Source organism: Actinia tenebrosa, unplaced genomic scaffold (assembly GCF_029948245.1).
Source record: "Actinia tenebrosa isolate PJP-AT-01 unplaced genomic scaffold, QUT_ActTen_1.0 PGA_scaffold4__44_contigs__length_22323623, whole genome shotgun sequence".
NCBI classification, from domain to species: domain Eukaryota; kingdom Metazoa; phylum Cnidaria; class Anthozoa; order Actiniaria; family Actiniidae; genus Actinia; species Actinia tenebrosa.
The window spans coordinates 10251412-10270413 of record NW_028292581.1 but is presented as its reverse complement, the minus strand read 5'-3'; the positions used below and the strand labels follow the sequence as shown (position 1 = coordinate 10270413).

General features: G+C 37.5%; 1 protein-coding gene across 6 annotated transcripts; it reads left to right on the top strand.

Annotated features, from left to right (window-relative positions):
- The first annotated feature begins 400 nt into the window (after positions 1-400).
- Positions 401-17682, top strand: LOC116307775 (uncharacterized). Of its 6 annotated transcripts, none has more exons than XM_031718090.2 (8): positions 401-553; positions 1551-2396; positions 4213-4260; positions 4779-4952; positions 8860-9048; positions 12725-12775; positions 13480-13632; positions 14467-17682. In XM_031718090.2, the coding sequence occupies exons 3-8, from the start codon at positions 4224-4226 to the stop codon at positions 15405-15407; spliced, it is 1545 nt and encodes a 514-aa protein (XP_031573950.2). In that variant the 5' UTR covers positions 401-553; positions 1551-2396; positions 4213-4223; the 3' UTR covers positions 15408-17682. The 6 variants fall into 6 exon arrangements, with proteins under 6 accessions (XP_031573950.2, XP_031573943.2, XP_031573964.2 ...); XM_031718083.2 differs by having other exon boundaries at positions 1551-3629; XM_031718104.2 differs by lacking the exon at positions 1551-2396 and having other exon boundaries at positions 408-553.
- Positions 17683-19002: the final 1320 nt, after the last annotated feature.

The following is a 19002-nucleotide window of genomic DNA, read 5'->3' as shown; positions in this document are numbered from 1 at the left end:
TAAATAAAAAAAAAACCGCAAAAATACTAGTGACCTACTTTTCATCAACTCTTCCAATCTTGAATAGCTCAAAAAAAAAAAAAAATTGCCAAATCTTGAATAAACCATTCAAGCGAGTCATAACCCATGCTTAAGGAATATTTATCAGAAGTAAAATAAAAACAATATATCATCCTGCCAAAACTAGCTCTGAACACTAGCCCGACGTTAGATAGAGTTTCTCTAACCTTGATCACTGACCACTTATCGGGTAACACAATACGTTTTAAGGTTTGGGACGTTTTGCGCTCGTTAGCAGCCTGCTGCTTGTGGTCAGGTCTTGCGAGTGAAAAGACACGTTTAGCGGAAGTCGGGCAACCTTTTACGTGCCACTATACCTGTATTAGTTACAAGATTAAGTTGAATTACGAACATGTACGAAGGTTAGAGAGAATAAGAGATTGGTCGCATAGATCATTTGAACTTGGTTGGATATCTTTATTGCTTGTTGGTGATCTTCGTCATAACATACTGAAAACGAAGTTTGCTCCTGTTTTCTTTCTGCTCTTTCAAGGTAGGTTTCAGTTCTCGTTTGCCAAGAAAGCAAACTACAGTCTCTAGAATCCGTTTGCGAACATAAACTTGCAGAAGGAGAAATACTCTGCCGGGTTGGTGAGATATTTATTCATTGTCAGGTAACACGTTGTAGATAGTCTTCACTGAATCGACTCGATAATGACAAAATCAAATAAAGTTTGGCTCAAGCAGTTTAACGGATGCTTGACTGAATTTTGTTATGAGTACAAGACAATTTTATATGGAATTGAGACAATGTTACTAGAATGGCGATATCTTCGACCACAACACCTAAAAACCTCTCCTGCCTCTAACTAAATGGGTGTCAGTATATCAATTACGTAACCGCAGAATAGCAAATTAGGCTTCCATTTTCCCTCAAAGTCAGTTTTAAGAACAAGACTTTTTACCAACTAAGGCTCTTTGATATAGTATCATCAGAAGTCCATAACTAGTTCATATCAACTTCTGGTTTCATGTATTTTGATCGGAAAGACCCTTGTCCCAGGAGTTTCTTTCAATTGATCGAAGTCCGTGCGCAATCAACCGGGGATACATTTAGACAATTATTAGGTTATTATGAACTAAAAGATAGATGTATAAAATTTAAATTTAAATAACTAAAGCTACGAGTGGGTGCAGTAGGTAGGTGAAGTTGATTTTGATTTGGCGGATTGAACTGTAAACGAGTGGGTGATATCGGAAATCACAATCCAAATCATGAGCAAACACAGAACCCTTCTGATAAAACCACCTTGTTATTTCAGTCTTTTAGCTAAACTTGACATGTTTATCATCAATGTGGAGTAGCTACATTCTTACAACGTTACGCCATCAGAAAAGATGGCCGCTATGGAGTCAGCAGTAATTTATGTTCAGATAGTTAAATCTGGTCATAAAAATATTTATCCTCATTCTAAGCTCCATCTATGGAAGAATTTGTAATATTGTTTGTTCTTCCTTTTATATATTTAGCAGATTTTTTATTCATTCAGGAATTATATTCAACATTGGCTCTCCCTTCAAAAAGACCACGTTGCCATAGCTACGTGAGATCATTTTAATAGTGGGAACTCACCACACCACAGGGAGTCCGCAGAGGATAAACATTTTTGACGACAGTGAAAAATAAGGTCAGGTATAGTATTGTTTGCCGATGGCGGTGATCTGGGATCCGTGGTTTTCTAAGTTGGGATCTCAAGTTTTCTTAACACCTTGCTTTATTCTTATCCTTGGCTGAAAAATCATCTCAGAGTTTAGTTGTGAATCATCATCCTACAATGAGGGCGTTTCTTCGCTTTGGGCATCGGAATTCTCGGTTTAGCCATGCATAGCCCCATTTCGCAATAGAAAAACGTGAAATTGCTTATAATTTCAAATAAATGTTGTGGTTGTTTTTTTTCTGATAAAAGCCGAAACGCGTTCCATTCCGGCACAAGGCGGACAAACGCCGGTATCAAAGAGGGAGTCAAGCATCTAAATTTTTCGTTTATCACACTTACAAACGCAGCACATTGTATTTTTAGTTCAAAATCACTGGAGCAAAACCAGCTCAAAATAGCATCCCAGCTAGCGGAAGACCTAGGGCTTTTAATAAGACGCATTGTATTTTCATGACGATTGAAATCAAATTTTTTTCGTGGGCTGCTCGTATATTGTCAGTGACAGCGGTGACGCTGTACTCCCACGTACAACAAACCCATTTCCCTGAACTATTCATACCGACCAATCAGAGAGCACCAAAACAAGATCAATGACACCACAGCATCTTACATGAATCTTCAAAAAGAAAGTAGCTGTGAAAGAGCATGTGAAAGGACTGTGAAAACATATACACTGAGGTAAGATCGATGACTTTAACATCGACACGTTTATTCTTTGAATATTCTTTTGCTGTCTTGGGAATGAGTATAAAGAAGCTGTTCATAGTCTGATGCAAGGACTGTCAGAGCCAAGGTTTGACAACCAAAGTCCAACCAAACCGCCAAGGAAGTAAAATAAATACACAAGACAGTCCATGCAAGCTTATCTCGGTTATCGAAGTATCTACCATAAACTAGAGCTACTTAGGATTGCAATCATTTAAAAATTTATCCTATAAAACTAAGATTCTGCCATCTCTATCAGTCCAGTGGTAGTTCAATAATTTTGCAATCGATCCTTACTTTTTATTTTATTATTTTCGTATAGGCAATCGGTATTTCATCAATTTTTTTTGAATTTCATAACATCCGTTCCGGCATACATATATTTATATGCATAGCAAGAAGTCGAATTTTTTACCTATATATAATGCTTCTTTACCGGCATTAATAAATAAGCTGCTATTATATCATGTTACTCCGGAGAAAATTTCCCCCCTTCGACCAACTTTCACACATTACGTCAAGTGGTTAATCACGTGCCACTTAGTGACGTCACTAATGTAGGTGTGTGTCAGTTTCATGCTCTGAATCTATTTCATTTCAAATTCCAAAAGTACGACCAGGAAGCTTTCCTTCAAGTCAGAATATATATAGGAATTCTTATAATCCTAGATAGACGAGCATTATTTTAAAATTTTGACTGAATTTTTCGATGTTATAGTCTGATAGTTTCCATAAGCCGTATTGGCTTCATATGCATCAGTAATAATATGTAAACTGAGACGATGTCAAAAAGGTTGAATTCGCACGAGTTTAAAACCAAACGTATGAGAATACACACAAGAGTCTTCTGATTCTAATGCTTTGAAGTCACGTTTACTTGCCCTTAGACGTGACGTCCAAACTATACCTTAGACAAACATCACCAAGTCATGATGACCCTCGGTGTGCCTTTGTTTTATCCAGCGCCATGACTCGTCTGTAAACATTTTCACAATTTTAGCTTACTTAGCTTGATCTGGGTCGCTACGATTATGTCAGTGAATCACGTCAAAAGCATCTGCTTGGATTTCTTTAGGGGCACTGTGTATATTGTCGGAACGTAAGGACGGACCTAATTGAGTATTTGAGCAAACACTGGTGGAGAAGGTCAATGATTTGGTCAAACTTTCTCTTAAGCTCAGGCATAGTTTAGATATATATGACAGGGTATGTCTATCAAGCCGAAAAATATGGTTCCAATCTATATTCATTTATATTACTTTCAATTTTAATAGCCGTAAAAATTTCATGTCACCTATGTCGAAGGGCAACGCCATAGAAATTTTCTCCTTTTGGAAATGAAATCGCTTTTCATACAGAAACATTGCGATTTTCTTGGCTACAAACTTGGCTACCTTAAAACCCTTCTATATTAAGAGCATGAGCCTTGCAAAAGCATGTTATAGTTTTAAAGACAGGCGTCGTAACTTTTTGACCAAAATATAATCGTACGGAACTGGGATCGCGCTGTGTCAGCCTGCAGTCGAACATCTTTGTGTGAAAGTCAAAATTGTACTTTTTCTCCGTTCTATTTTTCTCTTATCAACTCAATCCTTATGAGCCATATGCCTTTGCAATCCACCTCCACTTTATTCATTTATTTATTTTTGTGCAGTGATGTTTTCGAGTTTGAGTAGGTATGCAGGAAAAATGTGCATGCCGGCCGGGTCTATGAATTAACACCGCTCTGTTTACTCCAGCAGGAAAAAAATTAATAAGATTCCTAATTTATTGCATGATTGATTTTAAGGTGAAGAGCAGATGCCACGATGTTTTGACATCCAGAAGAATTTAAAAAGTACGTTCATGCTCAAAAGACCTTGAATTGACCCTTCGTGCTCAGCTTCATTGACTGCTTGAGAGCAGATTGAATCAGTGATAGTAATCTTTAAAATAACAAAAAGCAATTGTATTGTAAAAACTGCATTAGATTAGATAGCAGATTGCAAGGATCAAGAAAGCCTCGCTCTCAGTAATGACTAGTTTATTTGAGGCGGGCAAAGTCACAAAACCTTTTAACTGTCAATAATGCATGCGTCGAGTATTGGCCCTCTTTTCCTTTGTTGTGATGCGAGTATTAATGAAGTGACGAACTCATAAATTACGTGCTTTGGGTAATTGTTTCACAGGAAATTCACGTTACACCAGAAAGGAAGTGAGACGTATAAACAGTGCATTTCAAGAAAAGGGCTCAGTTTAGATTAGGTTGGTGCAGCTGAACATTGGAAGTATAGTCAGTTACCTGTAAGCGTTCCTTCGAGTCAGTGGTTAGCGGTTCCAAAGCACTGAACAATTCTCTTTTCTTGTACAATTTAGATTCCACCAGACAAATGCCTACATTGATAATGGAAAGCTCACCTAAATTCATAACTTGTCCTGATTGTGGCGAGAGATATGACAACGCAAGGAAGAGAAGACTGATCGATAATTGTGGTCATCCAAGGTGTTATTCTTGTCTGTTTGTCGACAAACCGTGCCCACTCTGTGAAAGTAAGTACTTCTACTCCTTCTGCTATCTAATCTTGCGAACAATACTTTATATTTGACACTAACAAGTTGAACAACTATTTACCAGGCAAATTCTGTGAGAAATTTAGGAGATTGAAGCCTCTTTAACCTGTATAACTAAGAATATTCACAGTATATATTTTCAATGTTGTCTTTTTTATTGTCATTTTCTTCATAACAACCCACGCAATGTTTTGGTACTAGGCTTTCTTCAATTTCCGGGGCTGGGATGTCTTTTAGGTCTGTTTTTGTTCTTTTATGCTATCACAAGAAGTGGAGGTGTGTGTAGTGTACGCTAAAAGGGGTTTCAAATTAATTCGTTCTTGCATTTAGTTCTTGTAATTGAGAACGTTACATAAAACTGGTATTCAATTAACGTGCAAGCGAAGCAATCTAGCTTAATTCAAATGTATACAAGGTTTTCACTGATTAAATTTGACGCAAAAAAGTTTTAATCAACTCGTCGTAGAGACCTACGAACTATCTCGTTTGCTTGTCGTGTGTTTTCCAAAAATAAGCTAACCGTAAGGAAGAAATTGGCTTGCAATATCTGTACACATTTCTTGAGTATTTATGCTCTGTGCACTACATATAAAGTCACCTTAACAGTCAAATGCAAGTTACGATTTCCCTAAAATTCCAAGGTTTTGAAACCCAGTTCTGCAGAGTTTTGGAGATTTGGGCCATCAAAATAAATTCCAGATAGAAAATCGATTATTTCTCATTTGTTATCAAAGTATGGCAAATATTTCCAAGATAGCCTTTAGGTTTGTTTCGAAATTGCCAACGATATCTCTTTAATCCTCAGCCCTTTGATGTCAACATATTTGGTGCCATTGTTTTGAAGGGATTATTGTTTAAAATCATCATGTGTATCCTCGTATATTAAGCTAAAGTTTTAACCAAGAAAAACCTGGAATGAAGGGATTAAATCCCTAACAGCAAGCCATATACATTGACAAACAGGTTCAAAAAGTTCACCATCATTTAATGATCTGACGATGAAAGAAATATGCCTTTGAGGACCCTGTTTAGTTCATTTACTTATAGCTAATCTAACTTGAAAATCTATAGGCTTAAGCTGTCAAAAATTGTTTTTAAAGTATGTGCAAATTTTCTGTTAAGACCACCTTTTTCACACCTTATGTGTCCCATTTACCAAGTTTAAAGCAATAATTGCCTAACACCAATCGGTTTTTACAGAACTCTGACGTAGCGAGAGCGATACCATACATCAGACAGAGCTAGTTTATGAGTGAAAATTGGTTTTTGAAACGTTTGAAGACAAACGATAATATTTGCTGCTTGCTTCAGTGCTTTGGGTTTTATATTTTAGAGTATTATTTCAGTAGCCATAGTATTTTTTTCTCTTTATATTCTTCTTGTCAAAATTATTGGATTGCAAAGGTGGTGGCGCCATTTGATCCATGCTTTCTTACCCCCGGGCCACTCATCTTTAGTTATGTAGTTTAATGTTTTCATTATATTTTCAATCGATATTTGAAGTTTTTAACCAAATTTAGAAAAACAAGGAAACATTAGGACCAAGGCAGTGGTTATGTCTTACTGAGATGCAAAGATAGCATCAAATGAATCACTTTATTTGTTTGTTTTTTTTCTGTACTCGAGTCCAACGAACGTAATTGATGCTGCTCGTTCATCATGGTACGTGACAGTATGGTCGCTATTGCGGCAAAGCGTTACGGCATCTGCTCTCAAGTCAAAACATACTCGTAAAACGCTAGGGAAAACAGAGCGTTTTAGTTTGGCGAAAGTTCATTAACATAGCGCTAGCAGGCATATATATAGCCTGACTTATCCTAATAGGATATATTTGATAAAAACACCAGTAACCACATAAGAGGACAATATCTATAAAAGAAAACCTTATCAAGAAGCCAAACAATCATTAATTCAAATTTGCCTTAAACTTTAATTAAAAAGAATTTTGAAGGCTTTTTTGAATGAATACAGTTTGACATGTTTGAGAACAATAGCTTTATTTTCCATTATAATTCGTGCGTCATAGTTAAGAGTACCCTACGGCGAATCTGGTACGCATTTCCTGGCTAACCGCCACTTAATTCTTCAAGTATTGTTTTGTTAAGCTGAATGGAAAATAAAGTGCTTACATTTCCTGGACTTAATCATTGACAAGATACACACCAAAATAAGGGTATTGTTTGAGGAGAAACTGCGATGAAACTTCAATCAAAGAAGCCATTTCTGTACATATCAAGTAGTATGTACTGATTTAGGGAAAGTACATTTCCTGACCAATTATTTCCTGTCCATTTTCTGTCCATTTCCTGATTGGTACTCCGAGTGCATATACCAAAACGTAGTTTTTAAAAATCTGTTATAGAACCTTAGATTTACTGGTAATTCCTTGTAAATACGATCAACGCCGGCAGGAAATCTGTTAATCTGATCTTTTGTCAGAGAGCTGCTGACCAGGCAGAAAGGCTAAACAACTCGGAACTTTTTTCTTAGGTCTACGATGTTGATGGAACAAATAAAATCCTATAAATAAGGCAGTTTATAACAATCATAGACATTTAGCGTCGAGGAAAGGCAACGTTTTTTGGAAAAGGATTCCTCTTAAAATGGCTTACCATAAACTACGAAACGAAACGAAACGAAACAATAAAATGCGAAACGAAGATTTCGCATTTTACAGATCTGTAAAATGCGAAACGACAGACTGTAACCTGAGGCTTTGCGATCTCATGTTTAACTGTAAGCTTACTCACGAAATTAGATGAAAACTGTGTAGCTCCATGTCTTAGAAAATTAGAGATTACTTTGAATCTCAGTGGGAAGAACAGTGTAAACTTTCCATGTACCAAAAGCCACAAATTTATAAACTATATTGAAATACTTCAACTCGTGTTGTTGTGGCGCCATTTTGAATGCACAGGGACCCCAATCGAATCGTAATATATGACAGCACAAAGTAGGCCCACAAGAAGAAAAGCGAGAAAAGGATTCAATTTATTTCTAGTTTTTTTGCAGCACAAACTATGCATAACTAACATAAACATGTGATTAAGTCAAAATTGATACTCAAAGTGATATTCATGCTAATGACATTTTTCTAGTACAGCTGTTATTCAGCACCAGACGCACCAAACTGTTATAACTCGACGGCAAAACATAAGGAAAACGCTTCAAAGAATTTTAAACGCCATACTTTTCTTACCTCATTGAAATAAGTTCAAAAGTAAAACCTTTGGCGCTAAATTTTTTCTCTGGTGTCATATATTATGATTCGATTGGGGTCCCTGTGCATTCAAAATGGCGCCACAACAACACGAGTTGAAGTATTTCAATATAGTTTATAAATTTGTGGCTTTTGGTACATGGAAAGTTTACACTGTTCTTCCCACTGAGATTCAAAGTAATCTCTAATTTTCTAAGACATGGAGCTACACAGTTTTCATCTAATTTCGTGAGTAAGCTTACAGTTAAACATGAGATCGCAAAGCCTCAGGTTACAGTCTGTCGTTTCGCATTTTACAGATCTGTAAAATGCGAAATCTTCGTTTCGCATTTTATTGTTTCGTTTCGTTTCGTTTCGTGGTTTATGGTAAGCCTCTTAAAATGCCACGTGGCCAGGGCTACTTCTATCCGGTCCTAAAATCCCTCAGAAAGACTCTTGAATTAAAGGAGAGACATAACAACCTTTTTGGTTATTATAGATAGCCAGCATATGTTATATTCTTTTGAATTACCATAAACAATTTTCTGTTACAAATAAAGTTGATATACATGTAATGTGATACATCGAAGTTTCTTTTTAAGTGTGTGTCAGTTGAGTGAAGACCGTGAGTGAGATGTGACTTGCCTGTTTTCACAATACTAACCACATTTATTTCTTTAAATTTAGAGTTACCCAAGCAGCGGCCAAGATCAACTTCAAACGTTAAAACAGAATCTGAAAACCCTGACAAGAGCGAGCAAACAGGAAATCTAAAACAAAGCAAGGAATATGGCGTTGGATCTCACCCAAATCTATCGAATTTAAAGGAAATGCACAAAGATCGCTCGGCAACGCTGCCACCTTCGTTTAGACGAGGTAAGCGACAGAAACAATGAAGCGATGTTTTGATTTACTAGCGTAAATCGAGGGCCGGGATGGGCGAAAAATACCGGGCTGAAGAGAACCCATATTCAATGCACTTGCTGCGCTGCCTGGCCTTCTATCTCTGCTTCACTCAGTACTAGACCAATCATATGGCATAATGCTGCAAATTTTAACTTAGCGTAATTTACGACCACCACCACCACCACCAGTCCCCTTTTCATTCTTTCTTTTATTCAGTTAAGGAGTAAATACAAATTTGAATAAGGAAGAAAATTCGCGAAGCATTTTGGTAGTTGTAGTAAAAATGACGCCATCATGTAAACGGCCTATTCCGACGGTCCAGGGGTGGATCTAGGATTTTTCCTGACCAGTGCCAATTCTCAAATCCACCTATTCCAAATCTTCAATAGTGTAATATTTACTTCTTGTGTATAATGGAAGTAGCTAATATTGACTGTGAATACATGTTGAATTAAAACACATTGATATAAATTACAATATATGTGATTTCTGATGTATTTAGGTAGCCGGAGAGAAGGAGAGAAAACACTAGACACAGAAAACAATAGATTCAATTATTCAAACACAGCCGACTTACTAATAGCAATATAAGACAATTCTTACTTATTCTTGCTGTAGCAAGGTATTTAGCTGCTGATTTACAGGAACCGTTTCTTGTCTCATACTTCGAAGGAAATTATTCATTGCAACAACAGAGTAATTATGTGTTTGACATTTGCCATTTGAATGATTTCCTAGGCGTTGAAAAGCAGTTGTCCAAAAGGTCAACGGCGACTTGACGACCACTTTCTTTGGCAAACATAGAGCAGGGGAGGCAGAAGGCTCCATCGAGGTACTTTGAATATACCAACCAAGGAAAACTTTTCAACCAGACTGGATTAAATCTTCTGGTTCTGCTGCCTTCTTTTGACTTAGGAAATTGAAAATCGCTATTCGGTTTCCATACGTTAGTGATAACTTCATGTTTCTTTTTTAATCCGATAAACCATTAAGATCATCAAATAAGACCCCAAAATCATATGGAGAACAATCCTCCTTTCGAAAGGTTGGTTCTCCACGAGTTATATAAGCCATGCATGCTTTGTAATTCTGCCTGTAAATAACGTGTATACTTGTAATCTTTGGTCACACTACGTCGACTAGCGTCTTTCTTACCAGTGCCGACTAGTGCCAACCACATAAGTAGCCAATAGCAAGCGACTTTGACTAGTGCCAAAAAACAAAGCTAACTGGTGCCAGCCAATGGGATGAGCGTTTGACCAGTGCCACATATCAATGCCGTGACAACCTTGACAGTACAACTGAAAGCAATTCTTGGTTTTCACCTACGTCATCATGAATTTCAAAAGCGTAAATTCGCATTATAATAAAATAGAAGTTTTATATTCTTGTAAAGCGGTCCAAACTACATATTCTGGCCAAATTTTAAGGCTGTAAAGCATTTAGTTGCGGAACTATAGGCGAGTAAACATGACGCAATTTTTGGTTAAAATGTATGGAGCCGCCATCTTGGTGTTCCAAGTTGGTACACCATCATGGCGGATGAAATTCCAAAGGCTTAAAATGATGGAATATTTAATATGTTTGACTATTTTTCACTTAAATATACTTTAAATAGATATTTTAAACGTGTCTAAGGTAAAATTTTCAACTAAAGTAAATTATTTTAATATTTTTATCGCTATTTAGATAGACGTGACGGTATTGCGTGACACAAACTCGACCTTCATAACTCGGGAACCAAACATCGAAATGAGTCAAGATTTTTTCTTGTGACTTATAACACTGATTTCTAAAACATACTTGAGAAATGTCTTTATACGATCTATAGTTTAGATTTTGATGTTTTGATGACGTCATGTGAAAACCAGCAATACATTCCCGTGGGCCCCGACCCTAATACACAAATTTTGTCTCAAGAATATTTGTTTCCGGAAAGAACGACCGGAAGTGCAGGCATTTTCGTGGGATTAAAAATGTCGAAAGATTTTTTTGTATGAATTTCGCTTATGATTTATTTAAAGAGTATTAATTTCTTCTTTTTTCAAAAACTTTGACTAGTTCCATGGAACTAGTGGCACTAGTCTGGATCCACCCCTGCGGTGGGTGGTCAATTTTAGTCCCATAATGCATTGTATTCAAAGCTTTTTTAGGATTTTTAAGCAGACGCTTTTGGTGCTGTTCTCTCTCTATTTTTCTAATCTTATAAAGCCGTAAAGTATTAATGGTCAAATAATATAGTTTAGTAGTATTATTTATTAATTATGAGCTCTGTTTATTTTTCATTCCATCAAATAACAGCACTGAGAAGGATTTTAGTGCCGGCGCTACCTTCGATCCGCAGCTGTCCTTAGTTTTAAGATTTTCCAGTTTTTTACTTTGTCAACCTCAGGGTTCAGTATGTTCCTATTACTTAGTGGAGATTGGGGGTAAACGATGTTCAGTGTTTTCGTGAGTCAGTTTTCTGTTTATCATACAGTTGTGTGGGTTTACCTATTCCCTTCATTTCCGTGGGATTTTTCTTATCAATATTATTGTAAATGAACTCACTTCCCTTCCTCTGATTATCCAGATCAAAACCTGCCAGTATATTTTCTTCCGTCTTTTTGTACAATCGGATACTGTTAAATACACATGGGCAGATAACTTGGCATGGCATTTTCTGATTCTCAATCAAGTCGAAATCCAATCTCGATGGAGCTTAAAGTCATAATTAGTTTCCCGCCACCGTACGTACTTTCTCTTCACCTCGTCGTTGGGATCCCTGTGGCATAATAGAACGCTCTATCGTTGGTATTCTTGTGGCAAAGCCAAGGCACACTCTATTTTAAAGACAAGAAATGAACTTTAAAAAAATGTTAATCCGTAATCTCCGCAGTAAATAAAACGTGGCGTTTTCTAACGCGTGGTCGTTACAAGTAAACACAAAGGTTTTTTCATATTCATAAACTAAAACGACTAAGAATTCCTGGAATATTTCCCTAATGCTCTAATGGCCTATCGGTTTTTTTGGGCTCCATTTTCTGTTTCCGTTACCGGAAAAAAGAACTAAATGTGTCTTATTATGATGGAAATAGAATACTTCTCATAATAAATGGATACCACTAGTTGACATTAGTGTAATTCAGTTGTCAGATTTTAACCAAATGCAATCAAAAATCTTGAGTTCACTAGCCACCCCTTTTCCGCTCTACCATCTAGTCGTGATTAATAAGGAAACCATGTCCCCGATCGTCAAAGCTTGTTTTCAGATACTATATATCCTTCCGCGAGGCATTGTTAGCATTCTCTTGGCTCATAATAGAATTGAAAAATCCCTGTCATGTTGACGAAGGATCAACACTTGCCAAAGATGCTTTGGGATAGGCTGAAGTTGTTCAAACATTGAATAATCTAATCAACTTCTTCAACAAGTAGAAAACAGAAAAAATATTTTGAAGAAGGTGCCAAAGCTTCTCGTAAAGTATGCTAAAGTTTAAGAGAGTGAAATCAAAGGACCATGTGGTTTCAATTGATGAAGAATCCCTGCACAAGAAAGCACTTATTCAAGGTCAATACTAAAACAGTGGGGGTTTATAATTCTTAAATTCAGCGCTCTAAAACGTACAGTTCATGTTCATGACTGGATTTCTTTTGTTTTGAACAGATAGTCACTTCAGATCGTTGCATCGCTACGAGCCGCATAATAGTTCTTCAGGTGAGATAATGTATATCATTGATCTCTTGTATATCGCTAACTGTGATAATCAAATTACCCAAATCTTTCTATGAAACTCGGAAAACTTTTAGAAGATTTAATCATGAGACCATTTGCATTTTATGCATTAAATTAGAGTGACAGAATGTTAAGGGCATTTTTAAATCGTTATATTCATGCAGTCTTTTATATTGATGAAAAACAAGATATTTTATATTTGCCTTCGACGAAGTTTAGACAGTCCATTTTGAAAAATACAAAGACAGCCACGCTGGCTAATCATCATTTGAATCCAGTCAATTGCCCTCTTAACCTCAAACTCCACTTTCAGTCATATACTTTCTAGACTGTGTTCAGTCCGTCGGTATGATTTCTCTCGGAAGAAGGTTTTTTTATTTCGAAAGAGAAATTATACTGGCTGAACGAAGGCTAACACTTTGAAGCTTTAAAATATTCCCTTCGACGTTTCTAAATTTGGAAGTTGACAACTTATACAATGCTACATCTGTTACATCTTTAAATTCAGTGGAAATGTAAAGTTTTTAAAAGTTTTTTAAATAAAGTGAATAATTTGAAATCAAATGTCTTCAGAAATACTGCTGTTGTTAATAATATAACTAACTAACGTTTACAACACCAGAGTGGTAGCCATCTTTAGATTCAAGTTTTAAAACCCGTTTTTTATCTTTTAATATTTCTGATAGAAAACCTCAGCACCTCGCGTCGTAGCCCAAGCCCGCCATCTCAACGACCCAAAAGTATGCCCCCGAGTTACCACAAGTCATTAGAGAACTTACACGAACAATTCTGGAAAAGTGTACAACTGGCTGAACGTAAATGGAGTACAGCAAAAACAAGTAAGTCTCCTTATCATGTTTTTTTCCCCATAGATATTCTTCATAGATATCTCTTGAATTTGAAACTAAAAAACTTCGAGTCAGTCTTTGGTATTCTCCATAGCCTCGCATAATAGACCCCTTGCACGTGACGTCAAAGGAGCTCAATTTGTAGGACAAAACAAAACAATTTAAATCTTTTGAGAATTGGAATCCTATTATTACATCCTCGGTCCAAATAATTGAGCTGCATTCCGACGTGCTGCGAGGGGTCTATAGTGTAAAGGGTGGCATGCGCTGTTGTCTCTCATCACTGTGTCGATTTGCGGCTGAGCCACGTATGGGAGTTGAGTTTGTTAAGTTGTTCTCTCCCTTGGCACGAGGTTTTTTTTCTCCAGATTATCCGGTTTTCCTACTTTCGTAAACATCAACATGTTAGTTGAGTAATGATGAAAAGGTAAATTATACACCGTGAAAAGATGAAAAAACTTACTGACGTTTCCGACGCTAGTCCTTCGTCTTTCACTCTCTTACTCCGACGAAAAGGACTAGCGTCCGAAACGTCAGTAAATGTTTTCATCTTTTCAAGGTGTATAATTTACCTTTTTATCATTACTGTTTCGTTAGAAACACCGACGCAGCTCACACTAGTTTTTAACTAGTTATATCTTCTTATGTTAGTCGAGTGTTGTTTTGTAAATAGTGAATGTAGTGGTATAGCTAGTGCGTGTGGAGGGAACCGTACGGAAGAGCCCTCACGAGGGGAGTGACGGTCGGTTGTATAATATATAAATAAATATTCATTTAAGACATGCCAGAGAATTTTAATTATACCTTTCGCACTTCACACTCCAGATAAGAAGAAAGACAGCAAAGAAACTTCTGCAGAAGAAGAAAAAAGCAACACCGTGCGATCACCGGTTTCACCACCACCACCACCACCAGAGATTATAGATTGTCCTGCTCCAGATGTCGTCAGATTACCAGTCCCTTCATCCGCGCTACCCAGGTCACCACGTGTGCTGTACCACCACATGACCGCTGAAGAAAGAATGAATGAATTGAGGCACGAAATCAGTAGAAAGGCACAGGAACGAAAAGAAGCCAGGCCTCGATCCTGTTCTGATATCCTTCAGCCACAGTCCCTCAAGGACATTAAAAATGATGCGTTTGATCTTAGGACAACAGCAACCACTCGGCCACAGTCTTGGTCACATAATCAGTTCCCATCAACAACTGCGCAAGGGATTCCTTGTGGATATCGATCAACATCGAGTCTGTCTGAACGTTCATTCGACTCGAGGAACTCTACTTGTTCAAGTCCACCAAATTCGTGGTCTCCGATGCTCTACCGAAGCAGTAGCCCACATAACTACTCTTCCGATAAATCATCCGACGTGTCATCGATTAATTTGTCGGATACTTGTTCGGTCAGTTCGGGAGATTCGGATTCGCTTCATTCTGGGGTTCGGAGTCCTTCGTCTAAGAATGAGAGGGGATTTAATATTCCAAGACCGCACAGTGCGCTGGAAAACTATAGTGGTGGATCTAGTCCTTCGCAAACTCCACGTAGATTCCCTGTCAATCCTCTTTCAAACGTCACTTATTGGGTCGTTGACACGGGGAAAAAACCGCTAGAGGTGCACCAAGGGTTACAAGAGACGAACCTTGATGAGGCAATTCGAAGAAGGCCTAGTAATGACGGATCAGCACATGCGCAAACGCATTGGAATGGACAGACCAAGCTTTTACCAGCTGCTGTGGTCAACGTGCGCACTGGTGTAAACACTCTTTGATCACTGTATATCTTATTCTGAAAATCTGGTGAAGAACGTACTGATGACATTTGTTACTGTAGATAAGTGAAGTGAAATGAGCTGCGCGACTTTCAGGGATTTTATATTATGTTCATGGAGTTCGTTGGATTGACAGCTATCAATCACGGACAACAGATTCTAAGGATTAGACGATTCAGACTGTTATATTGAGTCAGTACATATTGGATTTATTCTAACATAAGCAACATTCTTGGGGTGCATGTTACGTCATAGCCGCCATGTTGGTTGACTACACAAAGCATTCTTAAATAAGCTTCTCTTGTTAGAATAGTCATACTGGACAGCTAAACAACATCAAATCAACTGTTCCTCAATGAATAATTTTTTTCTGAACAGAACGGGAACTTTAATGTACTTATGGAGAATTATAGCTGTGACTTTATTCCCGGCCAGCATGGCGCATTCCTTGTGAAACTTCAACCGTACGCTTCGGATTTTCGCTTGCGCTCGCCAGGAGTGGGTGTACGATGAATGATACATGTCGCGGCCGGCACTGAACTCATTCACAACAAGCTCGCTTTTTATTGAGAGCAATGAACTACGAGGAAAACCTCAACAGTAAGAGTGGGTCAGTATATACTTTTATTTGAGCCTGCGGGAGAGGACTTGGCCTCACGAAAGTCCAGTACAATACCTGGACAACCACTGAGAATCAATTAGCTTTTCAAATTCTATAAAAAATATCGAAATCCTGTAAAAAAAAGTTCCGAAATCCTGAAAAAAATACAATCTCTGGGCTGAGGGCTGATCTAAGTCAGAGCGCGGCTAATAACTAATAGGTTGTGGAATGCGTGCATAAAGATAGTATAACAAAATTAAATCACATACGAATTCGTTGGTAATGTTTTAAATTATCGTACTAGCGCTAGTTGGTGGCGGTTTACAAACATTACCATTCTGATGTTAATTTGCCAACCATTATCACAATAGTTTTTGCCAAGTTGCTTTGTTGTTTCATCAGTGAATCAATCTCTGGTTGGCATGGTAATGACAATAGCTTACGTCACAGCAACTAGCACTATATAGAGGTTTTGCACCATCACGTGATGGCGGCCATGTTTAGATGGCAGAACAATAAAATCTCTTTACTCTAAGGGAGTTGAATTCGTTCACGTGTAAAATGATTGCATTGTTTATGTCGTCCAACATGGCTGAGGTCAAGCGATGGTGCAAAACCTCTCATATGTAATTCTTTATTGCAATAATGGATGCCAATGGATAGTTTTACAAATGCCTTAATTTTTCTAATGGTCTATGAATGGTTTGTATATATTGTATACTAATTCATTCGTTGGGTTGTATTAGACAAGAACAATCCACAATACACCATATTGGACTGTTCTGTTTGTAGAAATATTTCAGTTTAAAGAATGTTATGAAAAGAAGTCCAAAAAAACAGTAGAGTGCAAACACTTTCAACTCGATAGAGTGAAGTCACTAAACCCGTAATATAGTACAGAATAATACAATACCTATTGTTACCTATTGTTTAATCAGTGCTAATTAAGTACTACATGAAATAGTACCAGTACTATTCAATGGTATAGTGTTTGCACTCTAGCTGATGACACAAGATAATATATATATATATTCCATATATTTTTCCAGTATTTTTACAAAGTTTTTTGATCGATATTGTAATGACAAGGCCCAAAGTGTGCTGCACTGTAATAAAATATAATCAAAAACAAAATTATTTTCAAGACCACATAGAATAAATAAATAGCCTGTGTGAGAGAAATTAGTTACAAATCATGCAATAGACCTATCCCGAATTCACTTGACTGACCACGAAACAATGGTTTGAAGTCGAGATTAAACTTGATTATTTTGTTCATCAAGTTCAACCTCGACTTCAAACCATTGTTTTGTGACCAGTGAAGTGAATTCGGGAAAGGTCTATTGTTTCAAGTTAAGCTGTTTAAAAAAAAACCCAGACTTTAAAAATAATTTTCGGGTCGATCATTTGATGTTTTTCCGAGTGTTACCTTCTATTGTCGACAATGTAGTAAAGTGCAGCACATTTTCACTCGGCGTAATTACAAAATTTGAAAATTATCCCTCCCCTCCCCTCCCTTTATACACAGGGCTATATATATTTTCTCTATCTATGCCTATAATTAAATTGAATCAAAGACATATAGTGTTTTAGCATAGTTTGTTCTAATAGCTATTGTATTATAGGGTCGATTAAAATGATATGAAAAATGTTATTAAAGATTGTTTCAATATATAGTTTGTGTGTGTCTTATATTACTATATTTGAGTATTGAGCTAAAGATCTAGAAGTGTCAGAGGCCTGTGAAGAGTTTGGGGATCGAGGAATGGATCGAGGAGGCCGGAATGCCGCTAGCCTTGATTAGCCTTAGCCTCTCTCCTCCCTTCTCCCCAAGCCCCTCACGGGCCTCTGGTATCCAGGGTACAAGAGAGCGCAAATAAAAGCGTAAGGTTGAAGGTAGAAACGAGATTATTAATTTAAAAATACTTCTATGCCTATTTGTGGCAGGGGAGGTGAGAGATGAGATAAAATAAGACTCAGAATCTAATTAATTCAGGGAAGGATATGGTCTGAAACTGAGAAAACAGAGAAAAACAAACGCACATACGTTTTTATCAATTTATAAATCAGTTTATCCATACTCCCTCGTTTGATGCTGGAGAAGAAAGGGAGTCAAGGACCTAATGCGTTACGAGGGGCCATTTTATCAATATTTGTCTCCTCATGAGCAACCGTAGAACAAGGAAATGATACGCTAGAGAATGGACACGTGTTCTGATATGGGAGAACATTACGCCCAAGGTATAGGGGGTCCATTTCTAGAGAATGGAGACGTGTTCTGATATGGGAGAACATTACGCCCAAGGAAAAGAGGTCCATTTCTAGAGAATGGAAACGTGTTCTGATATGGGAGAACATTACGCCCAACGTAAAGGGGTCCATTTCTAGAGAATGGAGACGTGTTCTGCATGATATGGGAGAACATTACGCCCAACGTAAAGGGGGTCCATTTCTAGAGAATGGACACGTGCTCTGATATGGGAGAACATTACGCCCGACGTAAAGGGGTCCATTTCTAGAGAATGGAGACGTGTTCTGATATGGGAGAACATTACGCCCAAGGTATAGGGGGTCCATTTCTAGAGAATGGACACGTGCTCTGATATGGGAGAACATTACGCCCAAGGTAAAGAGGACTATTTCTGTTAGTCTAAAATACACTTTATTTAATACGATTTAATGTCGATAAAATGACGTTTTACAATATTAGCTCTGAATTTAAGCGATTTGAAAGCATTGCTAAGGGCAAAAGAGCAGGATACTGAAAGGGGAACGAGTACGAAAATCGTCCGCAATTTAATTCGGCTAGAACTTCAATGGAATAATCTTTAAGGTTCTATGGCTCGGATATATTGACCACGAAATACAAATAGTGCACAAAAGGGTTTCTACTCTCGAATATCGTGCTGGGGGTACCAAGTGTGAACCTGGTCTCATAGAGTAAAGGCATTTAACCCTGTATTACGGTTATGAAAAACACTATAAAAATGTTAG